Source organism: Nicotiana attenuata, unplaced genomic scaffold, assembly GCF_001879085.1.
Source record: "Nicotiana attenuata strain UT unplaced genomic scaffold, NIATTr2, whole genome shotgun sequence".
Lineage (NCBI taxonomy): Eukaryota > Viridiplantae > Streptophyta > Magnoliopsida > Solanales > Solanaceae > Nicotiana > Nicotiana attenuata.
The window spans coordinates 96,773-119,484 of NW_017671318.1; the positions used below are offsets into that span (position 1 = coordinate 96,773).

At 36.0% G+C, this 22,712-nt stretch overlaps 2 protein-coding genes across 2 annotated transcripts; one reads left to right on the forward strand and one right to left on the reverse strand.

Annotated features, from left to right (window-relative positions):
* Positions 1-11,763: 11,763 nt before the first annotated feature.
* LOC109207525 (ethylene-responsive transcription factor ERF086-like) lies at positions 11,764-13,084 on the forward strand. Its single transcript, XM_019370467.1, has one exon. It carries the CDS (start codon positions 11,850-11,852, stop codon positions 12,984-12,986), a length of 1,137 nt encoding a protein of 378 aa, XP_019226012.1. The 5' UTR covers positions 11,764-11,849; the 3' UTR covers positions 12,987-13,084.
* Positions 13,085-14,895: 1,811 nt separating this feature from the next.
* LOC109207529 (zinc finger CCCH domain-containing protein 58-like) lies at positions 14,896-22,302 on the reverse strand. The gene is made up of 7 exons (XM_019370471.1): positions 21,906-22,302; positions 21,683-21,828; positions 21,184-21,249; positions 18,856-18,975; positions 18,363-18,695; positions 17,952-18,269; positions 14,896-16,055 (listed from the first exon to the last, which is right to left on the reverse strand). The coding sequence occupies exons 1-7, from the start codon at positions 22,000-22,002 to the stop codon at positions 15,654-15,656; spliced, it is 1,482 nt and encodes a 493-aa protein (XP_019226016.1). The 5' UTR covers positions 22,003-22,302; the 3' UTR covers positions 14,896-15,653.
* Between the last annotated feature and the right edge of the window lie 410 nt (positions 22,303-22,712).

A 22,712-nucleotide genomic window follows, 5' to 3' on the forward strand; every position in this document is an offset into this window, starting at 1 on the left:
AGAAATCCCTGATATACTCTCGAGCAAGAAAGAGGTTCAAAGATTAACAGGGAGGATTGCAGCTTTGGGAAGATTCATTTCTAAATCATCAGAGAAGTGTTTTCAATTCTCTCAGCTCTTAAGAAGCAGGATCATTTGAATGGAACGAAGAGTGTCAGCAAGCACTCAGGAATTTTAAAGTGTACTTATCAAATCCACCGTTACTAGCAAAACCAAGGCTGGGAAAGATTGCTCATTTACCTTGCTGTTTTAGAGTAGCGCTAAGTGCGGTTTGGTTCGAGAAGAACAAGGTAAACAATCCCCTATCTATTATGTTAGTAAATCTTTGTTAGATGCGGAAACGCGGTATCCTCAATTGGAAAATCTTGCACAAGAACATTGCTACTTTAAAGTTGGATGAACTGATTGGAAATCTCACTGCCTATGAATTGAGAAGGCAAACAATGAAGATGGATGCTCCAAAGAATGAAAGAAGTCTGGCTCTCAGAATTTCAGAAGGATCAGATCTTGAAGATGATGAAATGGCTATGATAACCAGAGATTTCAAGAAATATCTTATGAGAGGAAAGGGTGCTTCAAAAGGAACAACATTCAGCAAACCTAGGGCTCCTGAGAAACAAACCAATGAGGGGTGTTACAAGTGTGGGAAGACTGGTCACCACATCAGAAACTGCCCTCAATGGGAGATTGAATGGAAGAAAGAAAGAGCAGAAAGAAGAAACAGGAAGAAGGAACAGGTTCAACCAAAAACGAACAAGGGATCAACTAAAGCTATGGTTGCTGCATGGGGAGAAACATCAGATGAGGACTCAGAAAATGAAGCTGAAGATGAGCAAGCTCTTATGGCCATCGGAGAATCAGAAGATGAACAGGAGGTAAGTATTATACACCTTAAAGAAAAGATTAAGTTCTTGTCTAAAGAAAAACTGGCTGATCTGCTGATGGACTTCATAGATGAGTCTGAAATAATAAACAGTGAGAAGGATGTTATGTCTAAGGAATGTGTTATCCTAGAAAAAAAATGTAAAAGGTTAGAGTCTAGGGCTGATGAGAGGGAAAACACGAAATACTAGAGTTGAAGAACCAGGTTCATCAACTTGAAATAGATCTAGANGGCTCAGTGATTTTAGTGGAGATTTGGGAAAATCCTACTGAGTGTAGGTCGTGGTTTTTTCACCTTTTGAGCCAGGTGTTTTCCACGTAAAAATCTCTGTGCACTTTACTTTCAGTATTTATTATTCCGCAAACTGCTGTAGTTAGAACACTTAGAAGAACCAGGTTCTTCTAACGCGAAAATTAGGTACCACACAAATCACCCCCCCTCTTGTGTGGTATTGACGTTTATAACATCAATTGGTATCAGAGCAGGTTATCCTTGAAGAGGTTAACACCTTAGGAAAAGATCAACATGAGTGCACCACCTGGGAACTGGGAAGGGCAATCCACTGCCAGGCCTCCTCTCTTCAATGGCCTCTACTACTCCTGGTGGAAAAACAGAATGAGGGACCATATAATGGGCGAAGACTATGAGCTTTGGGATATCATCACTGATGGTCCTTTAGCCACAACCAAGAAGAATGCTGAAGGAGTGGATGTTTCAAAGACAAGAGTAGATTGTACTGCTGAAGATCTAAGGAAATGGGAGAAAAATGCAAAAGCCAAGAAATGGTTAGTGTGTGGACTTGGTCCTGATGAGTACAGCAGGATTCAAGGCTGTACTACTGCCAAGGAGATTTGGGACACTTTACAAGTGGCTCATGAAGGAACACCTCAGGTGAAGAGGTCAAGAGGAACACTGTTGTATTCTCAATATGAGAATTTTACTATGAAGGATGGAGAAACTATCCAAGAAATGTATACCAGGTTCACTACACTGACAAATGAACTTGAGTCTCTTGGAAGGATTATCCTGGAAGAAGACAAGGTGGAGAAGATTCTAACTAGAGTTCTGCCAATCTCTTGGGAAAGCAAAATCACTGCCATTCAGGAATCCAAGGACACTGCTACTTTAAAGTTGGATGAACTGATTGGAAATATCACTGCCTATGATTTGAGAAGGCAAACAATGAAGATGGATGCTCCAATGAAAGAAAGAAGTCTGGCTCTCAGAATTTCAGAAGGATCAGATCTTGAAGATGATGAAATGGCAATGATAACCAGAGATTTCAAGAAATATCTTATGAGAGGAAAGGGTGCTTCAAAAGGAACAACATTCAGCAAACCTAGGGCTCCTGAGAAACAAACCAATGAGGGGTGTTACAAGTGTGGGAAGACTGATCACCACATCAGAAACTGCCCTCAATGGGAGATTGAATGGAAGAAAGAAAGAGCTGAAAGAAGAAACAGGTTCAACCAAAAAGAAACAAAGGTTCAACTAAGGCTATGGTTGCTGCTTGGGGAGAAACATCAGATGAGGACTCTGAAGATGAAGCTGAGGAGGATCAAGCTCTAATGGCCATCGGAGAATCAGAAGATGAACAGGAGGTAAGTATTATACACCTTAAAGAAAAGATTAAGTTCTTGTCTAAAGAAAAACTGGCTGATCTGCTGATGGACTTCATAGATGAGTCTGAAATAATAAACAGTGAGAAGGATGTTCTGTCTAAGGAATGTGTTATCCTAGAAGAAAAATGTAAAAGGTTAGAGTCTAGGGCTGATGAGAGTGTCAACACAAATACTGAGTTGAAGAACCAGGTTCATCAACTTGAAAATAAGATTCTAGAACTTAGATCTGAAAATATTAAACTGAAATTAGGGACAGGAAAGAAAAGGGCTGATCAATCATTTCTCACCCTAGAAGAAAATCTAGGAAAAATGAAAGATGAACTGTACAAGAAAGATGAACTGATTAAAGTCCTAAAAGAAGATTTAGGAAAGGTAAAGCATGAACTAGACAGAACATGCAAATGGAACAAGGCTTCTGATGCACTCTCCTGGCTGCAAGAACATCATAGTAGCAACAAGAGAGGACTTGGATTTGGGACACAAGCTCCAAAATGGGATCCCAAAAACAAGTATCTCACACTTCCTGAGAATAAGATCTCTCACGAACACAACCGTGAGAACCATAGATGGTTAAGGATTGATTGTGTGACTTATGTTGTCTAGGTATACAACAAAGCTCGACGGTTCAAAGATATCAAATCTACCGATTGACCGAGTATATCTGATATAAGTTCACTATGGAAAGTTCAAAGGGAAACCTACTTATCTAGATGCAATTAATTCTTGCATGTAAAACACACACGCGTCCGTGCATTCCTTTATTTTATAGCCATTTCCCATTCATGTGGGGGATTGTTGGGCTTTAAGCTTGGTGTAGCTTAATTTTAAGCTTGTTGTAGCTTAAAGACGGTGAATGGAAAATGGAGGAAAAATAAAATATTTGAGTTTCCCTCCTTGGGAAAGGGACATTGTCCCATATTGGAGGAAGAAAAGACTTTTGATGGGTATATATACAATTGCTCTTCTTCTAGCTCTTAAAGGGAAAAAGAAGACTTTTAATGGGTATTTAATTAATTAATTAACAAAAATTCAATCCGGAATAACCCATGACCCGCGATCCGATCAGGTCCGGTCCGGTCCATTTTCTTTTATTTTAAATCCTTTTTCTAATTTTCCCGCAATATTCCCACCTGCTCCAACAGCTATGGCTGTTCTGAACGGTTGCAAACCTTTTCAGAAACAGTGCCAAATGGGCTATAAATATGCCTTGAATCCTAGAATTTTTACTTACTAAATTTTCTGATTATCTTCTTCTTCTTCTTCTGCACAATATTTTTCAGTGTGTTTTATGACCATTGAGTGGTTCGCCGTTCACCAGAGTTTTTGGTACCAATACGCTGGTGAGTTAAATCGTTCTATCCTGGGAGGATATATTCCAGCATCTCAGGTACTCGAGGGGAATAATTTCCTTAAGGACACACTGTGTATTCAGTGGGCTCGATTTATTCCTATATTATTTTTCAGAATTTATTTTGTCGTTCTGGTTCTACTAACTTTCTGTTTCTGTTTTTTCCAGAAAGTTTACTGTTTTATTGTTTATTACAGCAATACAGTTTTGATAACACAATAAACTCATTGTAATCTTATAAGTGGGGTCTGGAAAGGTTAGTGTATACACAGACCTTATCTGATCCCTACCTTGTGAGAATAAATATTATTTTCGATAGACCCTCGGCTTAAGAAAAGACGACTAAATTATACTGATAATATAAACTAATTAAATTCAATTAAAAAGGACATTAATCCCTCGGAAGGCAATGATGGTTAACTTAGTGCGTGAAGTCTATAGAAATGACAAAATATAGGATAGAGCTTTGACTTGTGTGCTTTTTCTCGAAATCCTCTTTGCCTGTGTAACATGCATGGCATACTTATCTTTCTATTGTTGGTATCTTATAATCTTAAATCATTTTTAGATTAATTAATTACTTTTGGATTGGAGGTACAATCTTTTAACTGCTCCTTTGAAAAAAAAAACATGAGAAGACAAGTGTGTGTAGAAGAATTGATTTTGATATTTTAATTTCTTGCATATAACGCGGATATACATGTGCTTTGTAGTATAATCCAAAGTGAATAAGTACAACAATATTTCCAAAATTCAAATGTTTTGAGACTATCTAGGACTATGTGGACAAAATATTTTCGTACGCGTTTTTATCCCTTCTTTTTTATTTTCTTTTTGGAGGGTAAGAATGATTAACGATAATGGAATCTTTCACTTCTCAGATACACGATAATATAATTAAACCATTATATTAAAATTCAGGTCATTTTTATGCAGGAGTCATGCTAATTTTTTATATATAATTTTCTAATTTTATCGAATATCTCTGAAGGGAGACAATTCACCATTATTATTTATTTATTTATTTATTTATCTATCTATTTAATTATTTATTTATCTTTGACAGGATAGTGTAAAGAGTTAATCCTCTTTAAGAGACAGTTAACATTCTTGTTTTATTTTATATTTATTACTCTTGAGCGTGATATATTATATATATGAACACGTATACATCTGTATTGTCAAATTTCTTTGGGTTTTAGATTTTGTTTTTTGAGCGGTAAAAGTTGTGTCACTTCATATACTTTAAGCTCAGGAAATTATATAATTGGAAGAATTTGAATTAGAAGATCCAGAAACCCGTTTTACTACAGAAAATTAATTAAACAAGGTTTAGGTAGATATATTCGGATGAGGCAATTTATTTTATTTTTTTGATAAAAAAGAAGTAAATTATATGCTAGTAATAGGTTCCAACATTCCTCCGTGGCTTCTATAGACCTAAATTGAAGACTATACTTCAAATGTTGCACATACCAAAGTAATTTAGTAATCGAGATATTGAAAGGATATATTTGCACGAAAAGCTTTAAAAAAATCCCTTTGTTTTCCAGCTTTTTATTATTCCCATTCATATATCAGAATAAAGACTTAAAGAAAATCATATATACATGAGTGTGGGCAGGGTACAAAAATTTAAGTAATTTTGTTATACGAATCCTCTCTATAACAGCTTCGTTTGTTCCGATATTTTTTGGCTTTTATAGTGAATAGTTGTTATACACCTATAACAACATTTGACGTTTAAATACTTTTTGGCTGTTATAGATAAAAATTATCCAAAAATAAATTATTTTTCCTTTTTAATGTTACATATAAAAAATAAGAAAATTATTCAAATTTAAAATTCAAAATATGCATATTTCACTAGTTACATATTGAAGAAAGCTAATACATTATTAATAAATTCATAAATAAACGTATAAAGATTTAAACTCTAAGTTAGATATTTTAAAGCTACAGACAAAAATAAATTCTTTTAATATTGATGGAGGAATTTTGTAATTGAGCTTGTTTTGTGGATTTCATTCTCTTACTAGTGATATAACGCTTGTATTGGCGAAAATTCGTGTCCAAGTTTTTAGCAAAAGGTATCAATAGCTTTCTCTTGAAGACAATCTTAGAGCTTAATAGTTAAATTTTCTATCTAAATATTTTTTGAAATTTGTCCAGCAGAAAAAATATCATGTGTGAATCTTCAGATCTTATATCTTATGCAAGATAGAAACTTTGATTAATAGAAAAGATTGTGTGCATATATTTAGAATTAGTATTAGTAATATTAAAGATTCTATATGGTTGTTATAGAGGTGTAATTTTACAAAGAGTGTACTGCTACAAATATGGTTGTTCTGTTATAGGTAAAAAAAAAACTGTTATAGAGAGGTAAAATAAAACTTAAAAAATCACTTCTGAGGAAAACTTGGCTTTTATAGTGAATGGCTGTTATATAAGGATGCTGTTATAAAGAGGCCTGACTGTACTAACACTAATTTTAATCTATGACCGCAAATTATACTATTATTTCTATCAGATTACCAGTTAATGCTTATTAAAAAAATTATCTTTAATAACCTTATAGATGTTGGGCGGACTTAGCGCTGAAGTCATGAGCTTATATTAGTGAAAAATAAACTCGCCACGTGGGTCTATAAAATGGCGACACATATCTGCAAAGTTATGAGAAAAGTGAAGAATGACATGTGAAACACTCTCGGGACTGAGCATACTCGTACTGTGCCTGTTAGTTTCGGAACTGACCATCATAGAATAGCTCCAGATCAGTTAAGGGAGAATAGATCATAATTACAAATGAGGAAAGAATCAATTAATCGCGGATTACATAGGATTTACCATCATTATACCATCAGTTACAAATCAATTGTGTAACGTACAATCAATACAATAAGTTGTAACGGTCATAACAAGGCAATCAATACGAGGTTGACTCAACAGATACGGGATTGACACAACATGCACGAGAATGACTCAACATGCACGAGATTGACTCAACAGGCATGGGATTGACTCATCAGTTACGGAATTAACTCATATATTATGGATTCCAGCATTTACACAGCTATTACAAGTCTTCCAAAACACTACTAAAAAATCAGGTTTTAGCAACGGGCAAATTCTGTAGCTAAACAGAAAAATCCGTTGCTACTCTCATTTAGCGACGGATTAGCAACGGATTATAAATAAATTCTACAAGCTACGAGCTTTTTAGTGACAGATTAGCGACGACGTTCGTAGCTAATTCCAATTTTTTTTGTAGTGAAGTAACTGGATTGGGAAAATGCTCATAATGGACCCATAATTCAAGGAGAATGGTTACTTAGATTTAGCCATATAAATAGACACACTTTTATCACCATGAGGGGAATCTAATTTACTGCTCTACAATTCTATACATTCAATAAGAATTACTTCTTCTCTGCTTTATTTATTATATTATCTGTCATTGAATTTATTTTTCACTTCTCTATCACGTTGTATTGACGAAAACTTATATCTTTACGATCGAATCGGTTGCTTGTGGCCCGTCATATAATATTTATTGCTTTGACCTTAAATATCATTTTTTGGGTTGAACACTTTGGTTCCGTTATCGGAAACTCAAACAAATTTGCTATTTATCCAATTATATTAACAATTTTTGTTAATATTCTCTTGTTTTCAGTTTAAACTTTCGTCATGGCCATAATTTGCCAATCAACACAGTTGAGAACAACCAAGTTGAAGATAGCTTTACCATGAAAAATGAAAATTGAGAAATAGCCATGATAATGATAGATCAAGGAACAAAACGAGCAGATAGAACACCTTCGAAAATTTCCAACTATCCCATGGGAATGATATACATAACCGTTACAGCAACGAGCTTCAAATAGAGGAAGGCACGGAGGTTCAGTCGAAAGTCAAAGATAGGTTTAAAGACCAAACGGAGGTGGTTCTTATGTTATCTGAATCTAAAGGCAGAAATCTAAAATATAAGTCTGAGCAAAGAGATACAGAATTTCCTTCACGGGCTGAAAAATATCCGGACCTTCCCGAACAGGTAAGGAATCACCTTGCTAAATTGCAAAATTCCACACGAGAAGAATGAAAGTTAGGAAAAGCATGGGTAAAAATACTCACGGGATTGCTTACAAAGACACCGCACCTGACAACTGGAAAAGAAAAGATAGGTGTGGGATGGACAATTAAAGACCACGAGGAAGGAAGGTTCATTAATAGTCACGCAAAATTAGACAAATATTTTCGGAAACAATTATTGAACCGAAAACTATCATTGACTTCTCAAACAGGAAGGTTTGCGTTGGTCGAGACTCGACACCGAATTTAAAGTAATGGCTTGTATGCTCAATATTGACCTTCGCTATAATCCAATCAAGCAAAAAAAAACCGGAGTCAAATAATAAAATATAAAGTTACAAAACTTCAAAAGTTCGGTTTAGTCTGTAAAGTCGAATCATCTGGATTTGCTGGCTAACATCAACCTATCATTACTTTCAAAATTCAAAGGAGAAAGATGGTTGCTGGTACACTAAATTATCTCGGAGGTCTCGGTAAATGCAATCTTAATTCAAGAAGATAAAGGGCTTGAATTAGGTGGGGGACTCTGAGCAAAAATGTTGATTTAACGATTGATTCTTAACTCGTGATCAAATCCAAGAAAACTATGCATCCCGAGAAAACTGAGCCAGATGTTCTAGTCTCGAATTTACTGCTGGTATCACAGACTGCGAAAATAACTATGGGCTCTTATTGAGAAATATCATTTCCAGATCAAACAGTCTCGGGATCGAGTCATTCCTTATTTAGGCGATCCTTGATCTATCATCAATTGGAATGAAAATGAGGTTAGCGCGACTAATATAGTTTCGAATTGGCATAATAAATTCATTGACTACTTGCAGAATGAGACTTCACCCAAAGACAAGTGTGCATTTTGACAACTCTGAGTGTGTCTCATCCCGTATTGCCTTGTCGAAGGAGAATTATATTTGAGAATATGCAAGGGTCCCAAAGCTAAAATGCAACAAGGACCCAGACAAACAGAATATATGATGCGAGGAATTTATAAAGAGAGCGGTGAAAATTACTCCGATAATGAGGCTTTAAATTGAAAACTCATCAAAGCCAGTATGAATAGCTCAAATCAAGATATGACATGATCCTCGACAACATTTTGGAACCTCCTTAGTTCCCGGTCACAGTAAAAAATATTTGATAAAAAGAGCTCCGGTACCAACTGGACCATTTGAAAGTCCATCAACATCAAAACTAGCTATCCTATCGGGGACTATTAAAATGGGGACTGTCCAATTATGATTCCAGTGTTTGAGTTCTCATATCTCAAAACTCGAACACTAGAAAAATTAATTATACTTGAAGATTAGTCAATTTGTCCTGACATTATAAGAAGTGATACAAACAATCGATTGCCTTGGGATACAAAATTCTAAAGAATATTCCGACATTATTTGCCACCATCTCAACTCAGTTAGTTATCTTGCTCATATCAAGCATAAACACTTCAAACAGTGTTGATTCAGTACATATACTACACGTACACATAAAGGATCGAGAACTCCATGTCAGAGTCAAGAATCCCACGAAAAAAATGAGAGTTTTATATTCAAGTCAAGATAAATATACGCAAATATGCCACCAGAATAAAGTTCACTTTGAACAAATACGTGGCTTATATTCGGTCCAATAACGACTATTCAAGTTAAATATATAAGCCTTTCTTAACTGCTGATTGTATTATGACTCGGATTGATTATCCGTATATATTAATGAAAATCTCAAATATTATTTCGGACATGTGTCCCTGTCTATTTGGAAGTATGTTCATATACTCCGATTCGGATTCAAAATCCGATCAGATTAAATGTCTCTTCATGTCAAATCTACTAAGATATATATTTATTTGGGATCAATATTCCCTCAGACTCAATGTCTTACCGGGATCAGTACTCCCGTAAATTCTACTGGGATTAATACTCTCCCAGACTAAAAGTCTACTCGGATCAATCGATCATATTTTACGCCTGAGTGAGAAGGAGTCATCCTCTTCATAGCGTTTAAAATATATAAAAGGGCCCTCTTTTATTTAAAAGTCAAACACCCAAAGGTGCAACTTTTAGACATAGCACATGAAATGATGCATCCAAATATATATATTTCAAGTCTATAAGACTAAATATGAGCACTCAAATAAATTCACATAGTGCCAAGAAAAGTTAGTACTCGGATAAATTCCCTACAATACCAAATAATATCTAGACAAGCGTGATTACAGTACTTATATTTGCAGTAGTTATATCTTTCTCTAGCTTGGAGATGAAATTGAGTAGGCTGGGGATTGTTCGGGGATTACTCTGACTATTCTCAGAGAGCTCTTTCCTCCCCTTGTAAAATATTTTATTCGGAAGATGTGCAAGGACACTCTCATGAATCAATACCCGTAGCACTCTTCTACTAAAGTCAACCAATCAAATGGCTAACGACCGGATGTCCCGATCATAAAGTTAACCAGATGCATTAATTTCTGGACTTTATCAAAATCAGAAGTACAAATTTCTTGGTTATTAACATCAGTCTTTAAGGCTGTGAGGTTATAAAAGTTCTGTGTACAACTAAAAATCCAAGAGTCAAAACTCAAAGATTAAAACTTCTGGATGAACGTTAAAAATTCGAGATCAAGCTTTATGTGGTAGTGATACTTTTTCAGCACCAATTGATCATTGACAAAGAAAAATAAGTGACGGAGTTGTCATCTAAATTCCTAAGTTGTCATCTGAATTCCTAAGTTCTGTACTCTTTTTTTCTTCGCCCGATTTTTGTCCCTATTGGATTTTTCCGGCAAGATTTTTAATGAGGCAGAGGCAAGGGTGAAAAAGATAAAATCTTCCACTTCCCTGTCACATCAGATGAGTAATCGGAAAGTTGGGGGACTATCTGTATTAGTAAAAAATACACTCGCCACGTGAGTCTATGAAATGGACACATGTCAACAAAGTTATGAGAAAAGTGAAGAATGACATGTAAAGATGACATGCGAAACACACTCGGGATCGAGCATACTCGTGTCGTGCCTGTTAGTCTCGGAACTGACCATCATAGAATAGCTCCGGATAAGTTTAGGGAGAATAGGTCATAATTACAAATGAGGAAAGAATAAATTAATTGCGGATTACATGGAATTTACCATCATTATACCATCTATTATGTAACGTACAATAAATGCAATAAAAGGTTGTAACGGTCAGAACAAGGCAATCAATTACGAGATTGACTCAACAGGTACGGGATTGACTCAACAGGCACGAAAATGACTCAACAGGCACGGGATTGACTCAACATGCACGAGATTGACTCATCAGTTACAAAATTAACTCATCAGTTATGGAATTAACTCATTAGTTACGGAATTAACTCATCAGTTATAGAATTAACTCTTTTCTGCTTTAGTTTATTATATTATCTGTCATTGGATTTATTTTTCACTTCTCTATCACGTTGTATCAACAAAAATTTATATCTTTCGGATCGAATCGGTTGCTTGTGGTCATATAAAATTTATTGCTTTGACCTTAAATATCATACGAACCAATAGCTTTAGTTCGAACTCTATATATATGAGTAAAACATTCATTAAATATGTACAAATAATATATCTGGAGCTCTGTAAATCAAATGGGCGGTGATATAATTTTGAACTGGAACCTTAAAATCAAATTTCAAATCAACCTTATACAAATAACCTAATTAGATAAATATATTTTAGTGCATAGAAATTAAACTCTCGGTGCTGGGTTCATAAACTAAAAGTTACACAGTGTATTTGATATTACAAGAAAGAAATCTAAAAGTTGTTAGAAAGGGAAAATCAACATTTTTAAAAAGTAAAGTACGTGCACACTGTCCTTTTCCCTCTTTTCATGACCATTCCAAGACTCTTTAAAAAGAGCTAGCTCCTCCCATGGCTACCACACTATCCATTCAAACTTCCCTTCTCTCATCAATCTCCCAAATTAAAAATAAAAATCCTCAGTATCAAAAAATGTCTTCTTCTTCCACTCCTTCATCAGAAAATATTAACCAATTACCATTTGGTATGTTTGAACCAATCCGTACACCAACAGGGTATTCTTGGTTACAGCGTAACACAGCCATATGTCAGCCTAGCGAAAAGCGCGGCCGCCGTAAGCAAGCTGAGCCGGGGAGGTTCCTCGGTGTCAGACGGCGGCCGTGGGGTCGCTACGCGGCCGAAATCCGTGACCCCACCACCAAAGAAAGACACTGGCTTGGCACTTTTGATACTGCTCAAGAAGCTGCTCTTGCTTATGATAGAGCTGCCCTTTCTATGAAAGGCACTCAAGCAAGAACCAACTTTATCTACACGTGTGATAATAATAATAGTTTCCCTTCTCTCATTTCTCCTTTTGATAATGTCCAAAATTTCTTGCAACCAAATTCACACTTCAACTTCAAGAATGCCACTACTCAAAATAACAACAAGAATGTCATAACCACTACTACTTCTGATAATGAGACTAGTAATAATTCTCATGACTCCTATTCTTCATCACCTAATGAAAACAACAGTTTCTTTTTAACTCCTAGTCATGAAAATTCAGGATACTTAGATTGCATAGTTCCTGATAGCTGCTTGAAACCACCTTCTTCTTCTACTCCTCAGAGCAAAATGATCATAAAAAATTCCCAAGAAAATAGTAACATTGATGATCATCATCAAGATTACATGAATACTTTTCCAGATAACCCTTCAAATTTTTCATTTAACAGTGGTTTTTGGGATGGTGATGATCAAGAAAAATACACGTCATCATGGGAGAATTCTTGTGAGCTTTCAGCTATGATGATAAACAACAATATTATGAGCAGCAGTACTGAAACTAATGGTAATAATATTGATATTAATGAAATGGTGGATGTGGCGAATTGCTATTATCCAAATATGGAGATTAATGCAGCTTTTGATCATGATAATATGATGGTGCAGCCTTCTGAAATTACTACTACCACTGCTACTACTACTTCCTCTTCTATCTTTCAGCCTTTTAGTGATGTTGAATTTGGATACTCTCTCTTCTAATATTTTCAGCTTAATTCCTCTATAGTTATTATTGCTTTTGAAACAATGTAATACTACCATCTATGTACTTTTTTTGCCACCCTAATTAATTTCCCTTTGCCACCCTTATTAATTCGTCTCCTCCTTTTTGTTTCCTATTGCTACGATTTTTTCAGTGTCTCCTCGTAAGTATTAGGGTTTCTCGGTACAAGACGTAATAACAAGTCATGATATCTAAGTGTTACGTACATGGATTTTGTTTGGACATTCTTATATATGTATGTGTTATACTTAGATTGTTATAGTCAATATATCTTTTAAGTTTTGAAAAGCGATTAAAAGCGCAGGAGATTATTTGAAGTCCAAAAACCATATTTTCGATAATATTATGTGTTGCTTTTAACTTTGTAGCTCAGAAACAAATATGATGTTCGTTAACAAGCTTATTATTTTCACGATAATGATTACACCAGCTAAAGTCGCTTCAAATAAATTCTCATTCAAAAAATTTAACAGAAGCATTATATTATAGAAATGTAAATAATGCTAAATATATCATACCGACAGTGTATTAGGCCATACTGACTAATGAGTAAGTATTATTTATCAAAAAGATTTGAGTTTTATATAATGACAATGAAAAAAAATTTACACAATCATGAATTTTAATATGTGACAGCATACAAGTTACTATTTTTATCGGATTATCAAAATATTTATCAAAACTTTTACCTATAATTACCTAATAAGTGACGGTACATAGAAACTAAATTCTTAGCAAGATGACATCATCACGTAAGCCCTAGCCTTAGAAATTTTGAAGTTTCTCGACTTCATGCACTCTCCACTTCGAAACAGTAGGTCACTTCAGTAGTACTACTTGTCTAGGCAACAGTGACTACTTCAGCATAATAGGGAAAGCAAAAAAGGAAAATTTAGATCGAGAAGGGTGTGTTGTGTTATTTCTCCGGGCAAAATAGTTAAAAGAAAATAATTATTCACTCATATTTTCTAACCATATTATCCGCTTAGAAAATGGATAAGCAATAAATAACTAATGAGTTTAACTTTTACACTTTTGAAGTCTCAAATTGGGGGTTCCTCAAGTTGGGGAACTAGGAATTCTCCCAAAAGTGATCATATTCAAGAGTCATGGATAATATGAATATCCATATCATCCGCCAGTTAGCCCATTTTTTATCCGTATTAAATATGAGTCGGATCGGATAATTTATCCATTTTGCATTACCCGTTTTCGACCCGCGACATATCTGACCCGATCCGCCCGTTTGCCACCCCTATCTACAGGTAAGCCTCTCCATTTCATATGGTTTCCCAAGTTAGGTATCTAAAGTTTTTGTTTTTGGTGGTTGTAGATTCTTATCTTCCCCAATATGCGATATTCCCACTGCCTAACTTTCAAATTAGAAGATATATGGACCCAATCTTTGCATACCTGTATATTAATTGGGTGGTATAATTTTTAAGTATTTGGGGTGATAATTCCAGATTAAGACACTTGAATTGACCAAAATAAAAAAGGATTACCAAAATAAGACACTTGAAGTGATAAAACAAGCTCCTACGCCACAAAAAGGAAAAGGAAAAGGAAAAGATGCTTTAAAATAGTTTTACTATTTGCTTCCAAAGTAAACTTTATCCAGTACGAAAATTATCCACCAAGCTATAAATCGATTATCAACTATTGCACTTAGGGTAGAAAAGAACCTGCAACATTATGTAGAGCAGAATACACAAGGTCATTAGTGACCTTAGGTTGGAGAATTATTAGGAGAAAAGTTAAAAGATACAGATAAAATTTTGACCACTTGAGCCATGAGTCATTTAATTTATTTTGATGAACAAGTGACTCATTTTGCTACCTGCTTTAATTTTGTTCTAGAAATTGTAAGACAAGAAGTTAATAATAGAAGATGAAAAGGGAAACCATAACCTATAACAGCAATAAATATTCAGTGATGAGACTAAATGTGATAGGAAAAAGAAAGAAGAAGAAAAAAACAATTCTAAGCAGGACAAAGTTGTCACATTGGTACTTTACTGTATTTGCTGATAAACATTACCAATTCGAACAATTTCCCATATCACAACATAAGTATCGATCAAATCCCATAATTGCAATGTTTTATTCTAACTGTTTCTTCACAAGAAAGCCCCAAACAAAAAGAGGGAAAAAGAAGACCTTGGTATTAATTCCAAAGTTAAGTTTGGAGCTTGTCCCCTATTTTGAAGAGGGCTAAAGAGGATAGGTGAAGACAGTAAAATTTGGGAAGGACAATGGTGTAGGAGGGATATTTTTGTTCCCTAAAAGACTACAACATAAATAGCCACAACAAGGTCCAAAAATGGGGCATAGTTGCAGATTCATCTAAAATGGAAAGTGGTTTCTGTTTCTTGTTATTCAGAAACTAGCTACAAGCCCCTAGTGAGGGTAGTTGGGACCTCTGAAGGATGGTCTTCGCTTATTCAAAATGAAAAAAAAAAGGTGGCCTTATAGTGATTTTATGAACAACAGATGGGCAGAACTAGAGTGTGTGCTAGATCTGAATTGAAAGAACCAAGATGAATAATAAGATAAGATCCCCCTAAAAGTGACTAGCACCAAAAATAGAATGCTCGTCATGATCGTTGAGCAACAGAAAAAATGTGATCACTCAATCTTTTCTCTCAACTTGATGTGCGAGCCTCACCTCCGTGGCCTGCGCTGCTGCTGCTGCTGCCACTGGAAGGATTAGAACTCTGTACAGACTGCTGAACACCGGAATGAGAAGCATGACCACCCTTTGAAAACATTGAACCAACTGAACCACTTGAGGTGCTCATGGAAGATATTTGGGTAGAGAAAGCATCCCTGCCGGATCCAGAAACAAGTTCAGGCCGCAAGTCTGAGGATGAGGATGATGGAGCCAAAGTACCAATAGAAGATCCCACAGGGTAAGGAGCGACAGCCATATCAGCAAGAGAAGATGCTGATGGACTATAACTCATTCCCATTGGATGGTCAAACTTGCAAGAAGGCCCAAACTTGCAGACTCCATTTTGTGCATAGTGAGAGCAAATTGGTGCACCCTGAAAAAAAAAAAACCATTGAGGAACAAAAACAAAATGAAATCTTCCAAATCACTGAAGCAGTGAATCACTCAAGCAACAGAGTTCACTTGTTTCAAACACTAAAAATTTCAGCAAGAAATATCGGTGTTTAATAGGAGAGGTAAAGCAAAAGAAACTTTTGTTCCTAGCACGTTCAATTAGCAAAGAAACAATCAGAAAAATATGCCACTAGCACTTCACGAAAGGGACGACTAATAGCTGATGGCTTGTATATGAAGGCTGGGATGCATCTCATTTCAAGAATACACCAATTTAAGAATCACCTGTGAGCATCATGAATCTTGCCAAATGATCACCAGGATTGCTTCCCGCAACTAAAACCAGACTGCTATGCAGATCTAATGGATGCATAAAAAGCAAAGATATTATGAAGGAGTATGGCATTATATTATTTTGACTGATTGTTCCACAACCGAGTCCAAATCATTACTCAAATTCCCAAGATACACTCTCTTAAAGTGTAATGAAAAAGCCCCAAATTTCACTTTGAAACTCCATGTTTTAGGTGTAGAAAGTATGGCATCATAAGATCACAAAATATGGGTTTTTTGTGATAATAAATAAATCCACGAAGGCCAGCTGTCACACAATTTGAAACTCGGTGGATAATACGCCCTCCCCGCTACCCTTCTCCACTTAAATACCAAGGCTTTTGGTTTGCAACAGGGTTCAAACTCGTGATGTCCACTAATCCACACATCTTGCATTGCACCGCTTACCACAAAATATGCCTTCTTTTTACTCTTCAATAAGATGCACTAAAGTTGCAATTTTTTTTTTTGGGACAAGTTAAGAAAAGTTCCGCAATTCCAGGAAGAGTAGGTAAGGAAGTTATTTCACCATCTAGCAAGCACCAGGCGCCAAAAGCGTAATCTTTTATACTACCTGTACCTCAACAATTTGAAAATTCACAATGTTTACCGAGCCCCTGAAACTTCATATGATGTTACCCAGTTATATGCCCCAGTTGATATTTAGAGAATAGCAGAAATATACCAAGGGGGAATTAGGGGTGTTCATCGGTCGATTTGGTATGGTTTTGACAAATTTCGGTCCAGTATTTGTAGTTTCTCCTACAAGAATAGGTCAACGAATCTGATATCCAAAATATTTGTCCGTCTCCGAACATTCTATCAAATTCTTTTGCGAGGTAGAGACGCAAGAATATTATAAGCACTTCTCTTGTTGCCTGAAAAGTAAATTCCTCATGTACCAAGGAAAAGAAAAGTAATCATTATATCAATAATTACTGCACCACATATACCGGCCATCCTTGTTCATAGTGGGGGGAGTTCTCTCTAAACTACTTGGTCAAGGGTTCAAGGCTGGTAAACAGTCTCAAAAAAAAAAAAAAAATTACTGCACCACATATGTCAAATTAAAAATTCCAGTATTAATCATGACAGCCATCTCTTTAGAAACAAAAAGCAATTCAAACATACTCAGAAAGTCAAATAGCTATTGCCAAAATTCTGTAGTGTCCTACGAAAAAGCATCTCTGCCCCCACTTAGAGCAATAGTGTAAACACATACATGCAGATACCTCCTTGCGAAAATTGTCTAACACAATAATTCAAATAGCGGATCTCATTGATACTTTTCACTTCATGGAATTTATCATCGCAATCAGTAAACTGCTTCAATCTAAATATCCTAGGCAATATAATGCCTTCTTTTCAGTTTCATGCATTTATAGGAGTCTATCTCTAAAATAGTAATGTAATTCCAGATCCGAAGGTTACGGAAAGAAAGGTCAGATTTAAGATGGAGAATGCTTAAGCAACAAAGTTTAGAAACATTGGTGTGCTAACCAATATGTAGATTTCAATAAGATTGCACGCATAGGATTCTCACCGGACGAAGAGGGAGGCCCATAGCACTGAGGATAAAACTTGTTTTAGGTCCACTCCACTCAGGCGGATGATGGTATCTACAAGAAGATCCATATTTACAGTCCCCATACTTCATGTAATATTGACATTCTGGTTGTCCAGGCCTTTCTGGAAATGCATGCTCCTTCTGGCTGCTGCTTGACGGACCGGAAGCAGAAGCAACAGATAAATATGGTCCCAAGTAGGCAGGTGCTGAAGGAGATAGTTGAGAAAGCCCATAAATAGGGCCAGCAGCAGCAGGAGGCTGAGTACTTGGGGAGGGAGCTGGACTAGCAGGTGCCTGTAGCGCATTATTTAAACTCAGCAGATAGTCAGTGCATCCAAAAAAATTGTATATATCAACAGCTGAAAGAAGCATCTATGGTGTACCTACCGGATAAGGAGTCCAACCTGGTAGAGGAACCATCCCTGGGGGAAGAAGCATGGAACCGTAAGTCCCAGGGATATATGAACCGGGAAGTAGAGTAGGTCTTGCAACTGGCCAGTTGCCAGAAACTACCCCGTACTGTTGAGCTGATTGAACAGAAGGAGACTGCACCGTTGGATAAATGTGCGGTGCAGGAACAGCAGCTGGCACAGCCAGAGGTCCAGGTCCAGCTGCTGGTGCTGGCACTTGCGCTCCAGCAGGATGTGGATGATGAAATTTACAAGTGACGCCAAATTTACACTGCCCTGTTTTCACATAATACGAGCATTCCTTTTCACCCTGTGACAGGAACTTTATGAGCCAACCGAGAAAGATTCAACCATACTTGTAAGCTTCTTCAAGCAGTAAGACAAAAGAGAAAGAAAAGAAAACACAAGGACTGGAACCAAAAGAAAATAAGCTCAGATGAAGACTGATTGAAAATAAAAAGAAGGCAGACCGGACGCAGCGGGTATCCATAAATGTTAACTGTCACGGGTGCTGGAGATCCACCTCCCTGTCTTGGGTGATGGTATTTGCATGAAGCACCAAATTTACACATTCCTGTCCTCATATAGTACTGCAAATCAGAATCAGAAACAACTAATTATTGCAGTGAAAAGTGCAGTTTTATATATCAATTTGTCCGAAAAAAAAAGTCGCAAGAAAAACAGGACAAGTTAACCAGTCACTTTTCGCTGAGCAACTGTTTTCATAATTAACGGTTAAGAGGTATATCATACTTTTAAGCAATCGTTTGAAAGTGTTTGTCATTTATCAACATATTAAGTACTGAATAAATATCATAAAGATAAAGCAAGCAGAATAACATTTGAATTTTCTTTCGATGATTTACTAAAAAGTAGGAAGATGAGCTCCATCAACATAGGAGACAAATCATATGAAGCTGAATCCACCAAATGCAGTCGACTATGCAAAATTGGAAGAAAATAATTTGCTGCTCAATTGCAAAGCTATCTAATCAACACACAGATAGCAGCCTTTTCTAAGATATAATTGATAAATTAGCAGATTATGCAAAGGAAAACATCTTCAGTAACATGCATGAAACCAAAGTAGTAATAATGATTAGTGCGTAAAACTCATGATAGACCAATACAAGAGTTCCAAAGTGGACGAGAAAGAAACGAGCTTTTTCTAAAACCAAATAACTGATAAAGGCCAGAACTTCACACATTTTTTTATAAGGTAAATAATTTTATTAATGCTGGAAATCCACTATACAAGAAATATACCAAAAGTAGAGAAACCTACACCAAAATATGGTTCTACAAAAGTCGCCCACTCATCTATACAATCAACCAGAACTTTATACAAAATCAAGAGTTGAAATCAATAGGAAACACAAACAGAAAGTGTGTATGACATAGATCAAGTAAGGAGGATTACCTTATAAAAGTATCAAATAAAAAGGATTTTCATGTCAAGGATAGAAGAGCCTTACTCTCAGAATAAACAAAGATATGAATCACATGGAGCTGGTATATAGTGGAAGCACATTTTCCAACAGAAGCATTATTAATACTCCAATGATGAGAAGACTAAACCCAGTTACTCAAACTAAATTTTCTCAACAGTCACTGAATTGAACATTGAATTCCAAAATGGAAAAATAAACGAAAAATAGAAGCATGATTTACTAGCGCAAATAAGCAATGCAGAATATATTTTAAAAAAAAAGGGGCAGCCCGGTGCACGAAGCATCCTGCATTCACGCCGAGTCCGGGAAGGGACGCACCCCAAGAGGGTGTGATGTAGGCCGTCTACCTAATGCAAGCATCAGTGGCTGATGGTTGATTCTACAGCTCAAACCCGTGACATAATGCAAGCAATGCAGAATGCAATCCCTAAAATTAAACCCTCTAGCATTATCAGAAGTTCTAAAAGAAAAGGTGATCACCAAGAAAAAAATGTTCCAGCTACAGAGACAACAAAGCAATTTGTAATATAGATAATTCAATCAAGCATGTTTTTCCAACATCAGGAAATGTTTATAGAAAATGTACTATTATCGTGAACAATAAAAGCACTTGCACAACTAGGACAAAAGACATCATCAATAAAATGATCAAAATGAGCGTCAAAATGTGGGCAAAAAATTGGAATTTACAAGGAAAATTGAAGGTAGTTCGAAATTGCCGACCCTAGCATGTATGATTTGTAATGTAAAACATTTATCAGATATGGAAATTTTTTAATTCAGTTGAATTCACAAACATGGTAATGGAAAGTTTCCAGAATAAGGAACAAAAGGACGAATTCATGTCAAAGGAAAAGAAGTTCATGCACTTATCAGACAGCAAAATGACGAATATCATCACAGAGCAGAATCTAGCAAATTGGATCTTTACAGTATGCATCTGAAAGATAACATGGCAAGTCTAGGAGGATCATAAATACTACACCATATTGAAGAGCAACATAAACTTCCATTTAGCACATCAGAGATCCGAAAGAAGGAAAAGGACGAATCATGATCAACAAAATGGGAGCTCAACCGTAAAGAATCAACAGCAAGCAGACGAAGTGATTGTATTAACCAGATGGAAGCTCAAGTAGTACATAATGAACAGCAAGCAGACGAATTGATTGTACTAACAAGATGGGATATCAATGTAGTACAGAATCAACAGCAAGCAGACGAATTGATTAAATAACAAGAGAGCCAAATCCAGAAACCACAAATTCCTCCAAAAATAGATCATCATTCAATAGAACACCCAACATTTTAAAACTGATAGCATTGCATGTAACGAAAAAAACTTACCTGGCAAACAGGTTGACCCACTCTTTCTGGGTATTCTCCTCCGATAGCTCTCATCGCTCCCAAGACCTGTCCTCAGTTCACACAATCAATGCATGTCAAAATTCCCAATTTTGGCCACAGATTAAAACCAAAAATTAAAAAACCCCAAAAGTCGAACAAAAGAAAGATCTTTTGAACTACAATCGCTAGAGACGGATCCAGGATCTTAAGCTAGTTTACCCCCATAACACCATTGCACCCACTACTTTAGTGTAAATATATACTTTTAGGCAATGCTTATCAAGATTTTAACAACATGCTTCAGAAATGTCCAAAAAACAAAAAAAAAGATCAAAACTTTAAACATCTAGGCTCTAAAATTTGAGACACCCACAAGAGAAAACCCATCAAATCATAAGATCAACCCCAAATTGGACACATAAAAATCAATGATCAAGCATATTAACCCTAAAGATTCAATCTTTTTACCTAAAGAAGTTTTTTAAAAATGTAAATTTACCGAATTACGGTCACGGGGATGATTGAACCGACACCTAGCACCATAACCACAAAAGCCCGTACGCAGGTAATAGATACAATCAGGCTCATTAGGCCTTTCAGGGTACGATTCTGGACCAGTATTCAGTGATAACTGCCACATAGGCTCTGTAAAAAAAATCTCACATTACACAAAATTTAAGTGAAATTCACATGAAATTCAAATGCAGTAAAAAAGTACTTGCCTTCGAGCCCAGTCTCACCGCCGGGAACTGTCCATTCGGAAACCGGATCCACCGGTGCACCAACCTCCATTGATTGGGTCCCACTGTACCTCTCCATTTTATACACAAAAGCTTTACAAAATATATATAGTAGATGTGTATATATATATATCTATGTACTAACTATACGTATATAGAAATTTGTGTTTATATATATAAAATCTATGAACAGAGTGAGAAAGAAGACAGTGTGTGTGTGTGTGTGTGTGAGGGGAAGCTACGGAATGGTGATGATCGAGTGTGAGGTAGCGTGGGGGTTGGTAAGAGTGAAGGGGGGTGTGGGGTTATGGTAGGGGGTGGGTGGGAGAGAGGGGTTTGGTGGTTTTTAAGAGAGAGAGAAGTAAAGGGAGTTCTTTTTAAGTGTTCTTTTTCTTTCTTTCTCTTTTCTATTAGCACTTTCTCTCTCTATATCTCACACTCGTCACTCACTCTGTGTGTGTGTGTGATTTCAGTCTGGTTTTTGGCTTTTGCTAATAGGCTTTTTGTGTATGCATTTCCTGTCTTTCTATGTGATTTTCTCACACTTAACTCTTTACTCTCACCACAAAAAGTAGCGGTTTCTTAATAAAAGATTTCAGCTTTAAACTTTTGGAATAAAAATTTTAAATTTGAGTTCTGAGCATAAAATCATTTTAGATAAAAAAAAAAATCATCTTTGATATGGAGTATTTTTAATTTTATTTTCGCGAATCCAAATTAGTAAGACCTTTAAAATTACAGAATAGCGGACGCGAAACCAAAAAAATCTTTTTCTCCCTAAGAGAGATT

Excerpts from the sequence above, each read along its gene's own strand:
- LOC109207525 (XM_019370467.1), top strand. The coding sequence starts at position 11,850 with ATGGCTACCACACTATCCATTCAAACTTCCCTTCTCTCATCAATCTCC.
- LOC109207529 (XM_019370471.1), bottom strand. The coding sequence starts at position 22,002 with ATGGAGAGGTACAGTGGGACCCAATCAATGGAGGTTGGTGCACCGGTG. Across the intron at positions 21,829-21,905 it reads CGGTGAGACTGGGCTCGAAG|AGCCTATGTGGCAGTTATCA; the intron begins GCAAGTACTTTT and ends TTTTTTTTACAG. Across the intron at positions 18,976-21,183 it reads TGGGTCAACCTGTTTGCCAG|TACTATATGAGGACAGGAAT; the intron begins GTAAGTTTTTTT and ends TCTGATTTGCAG.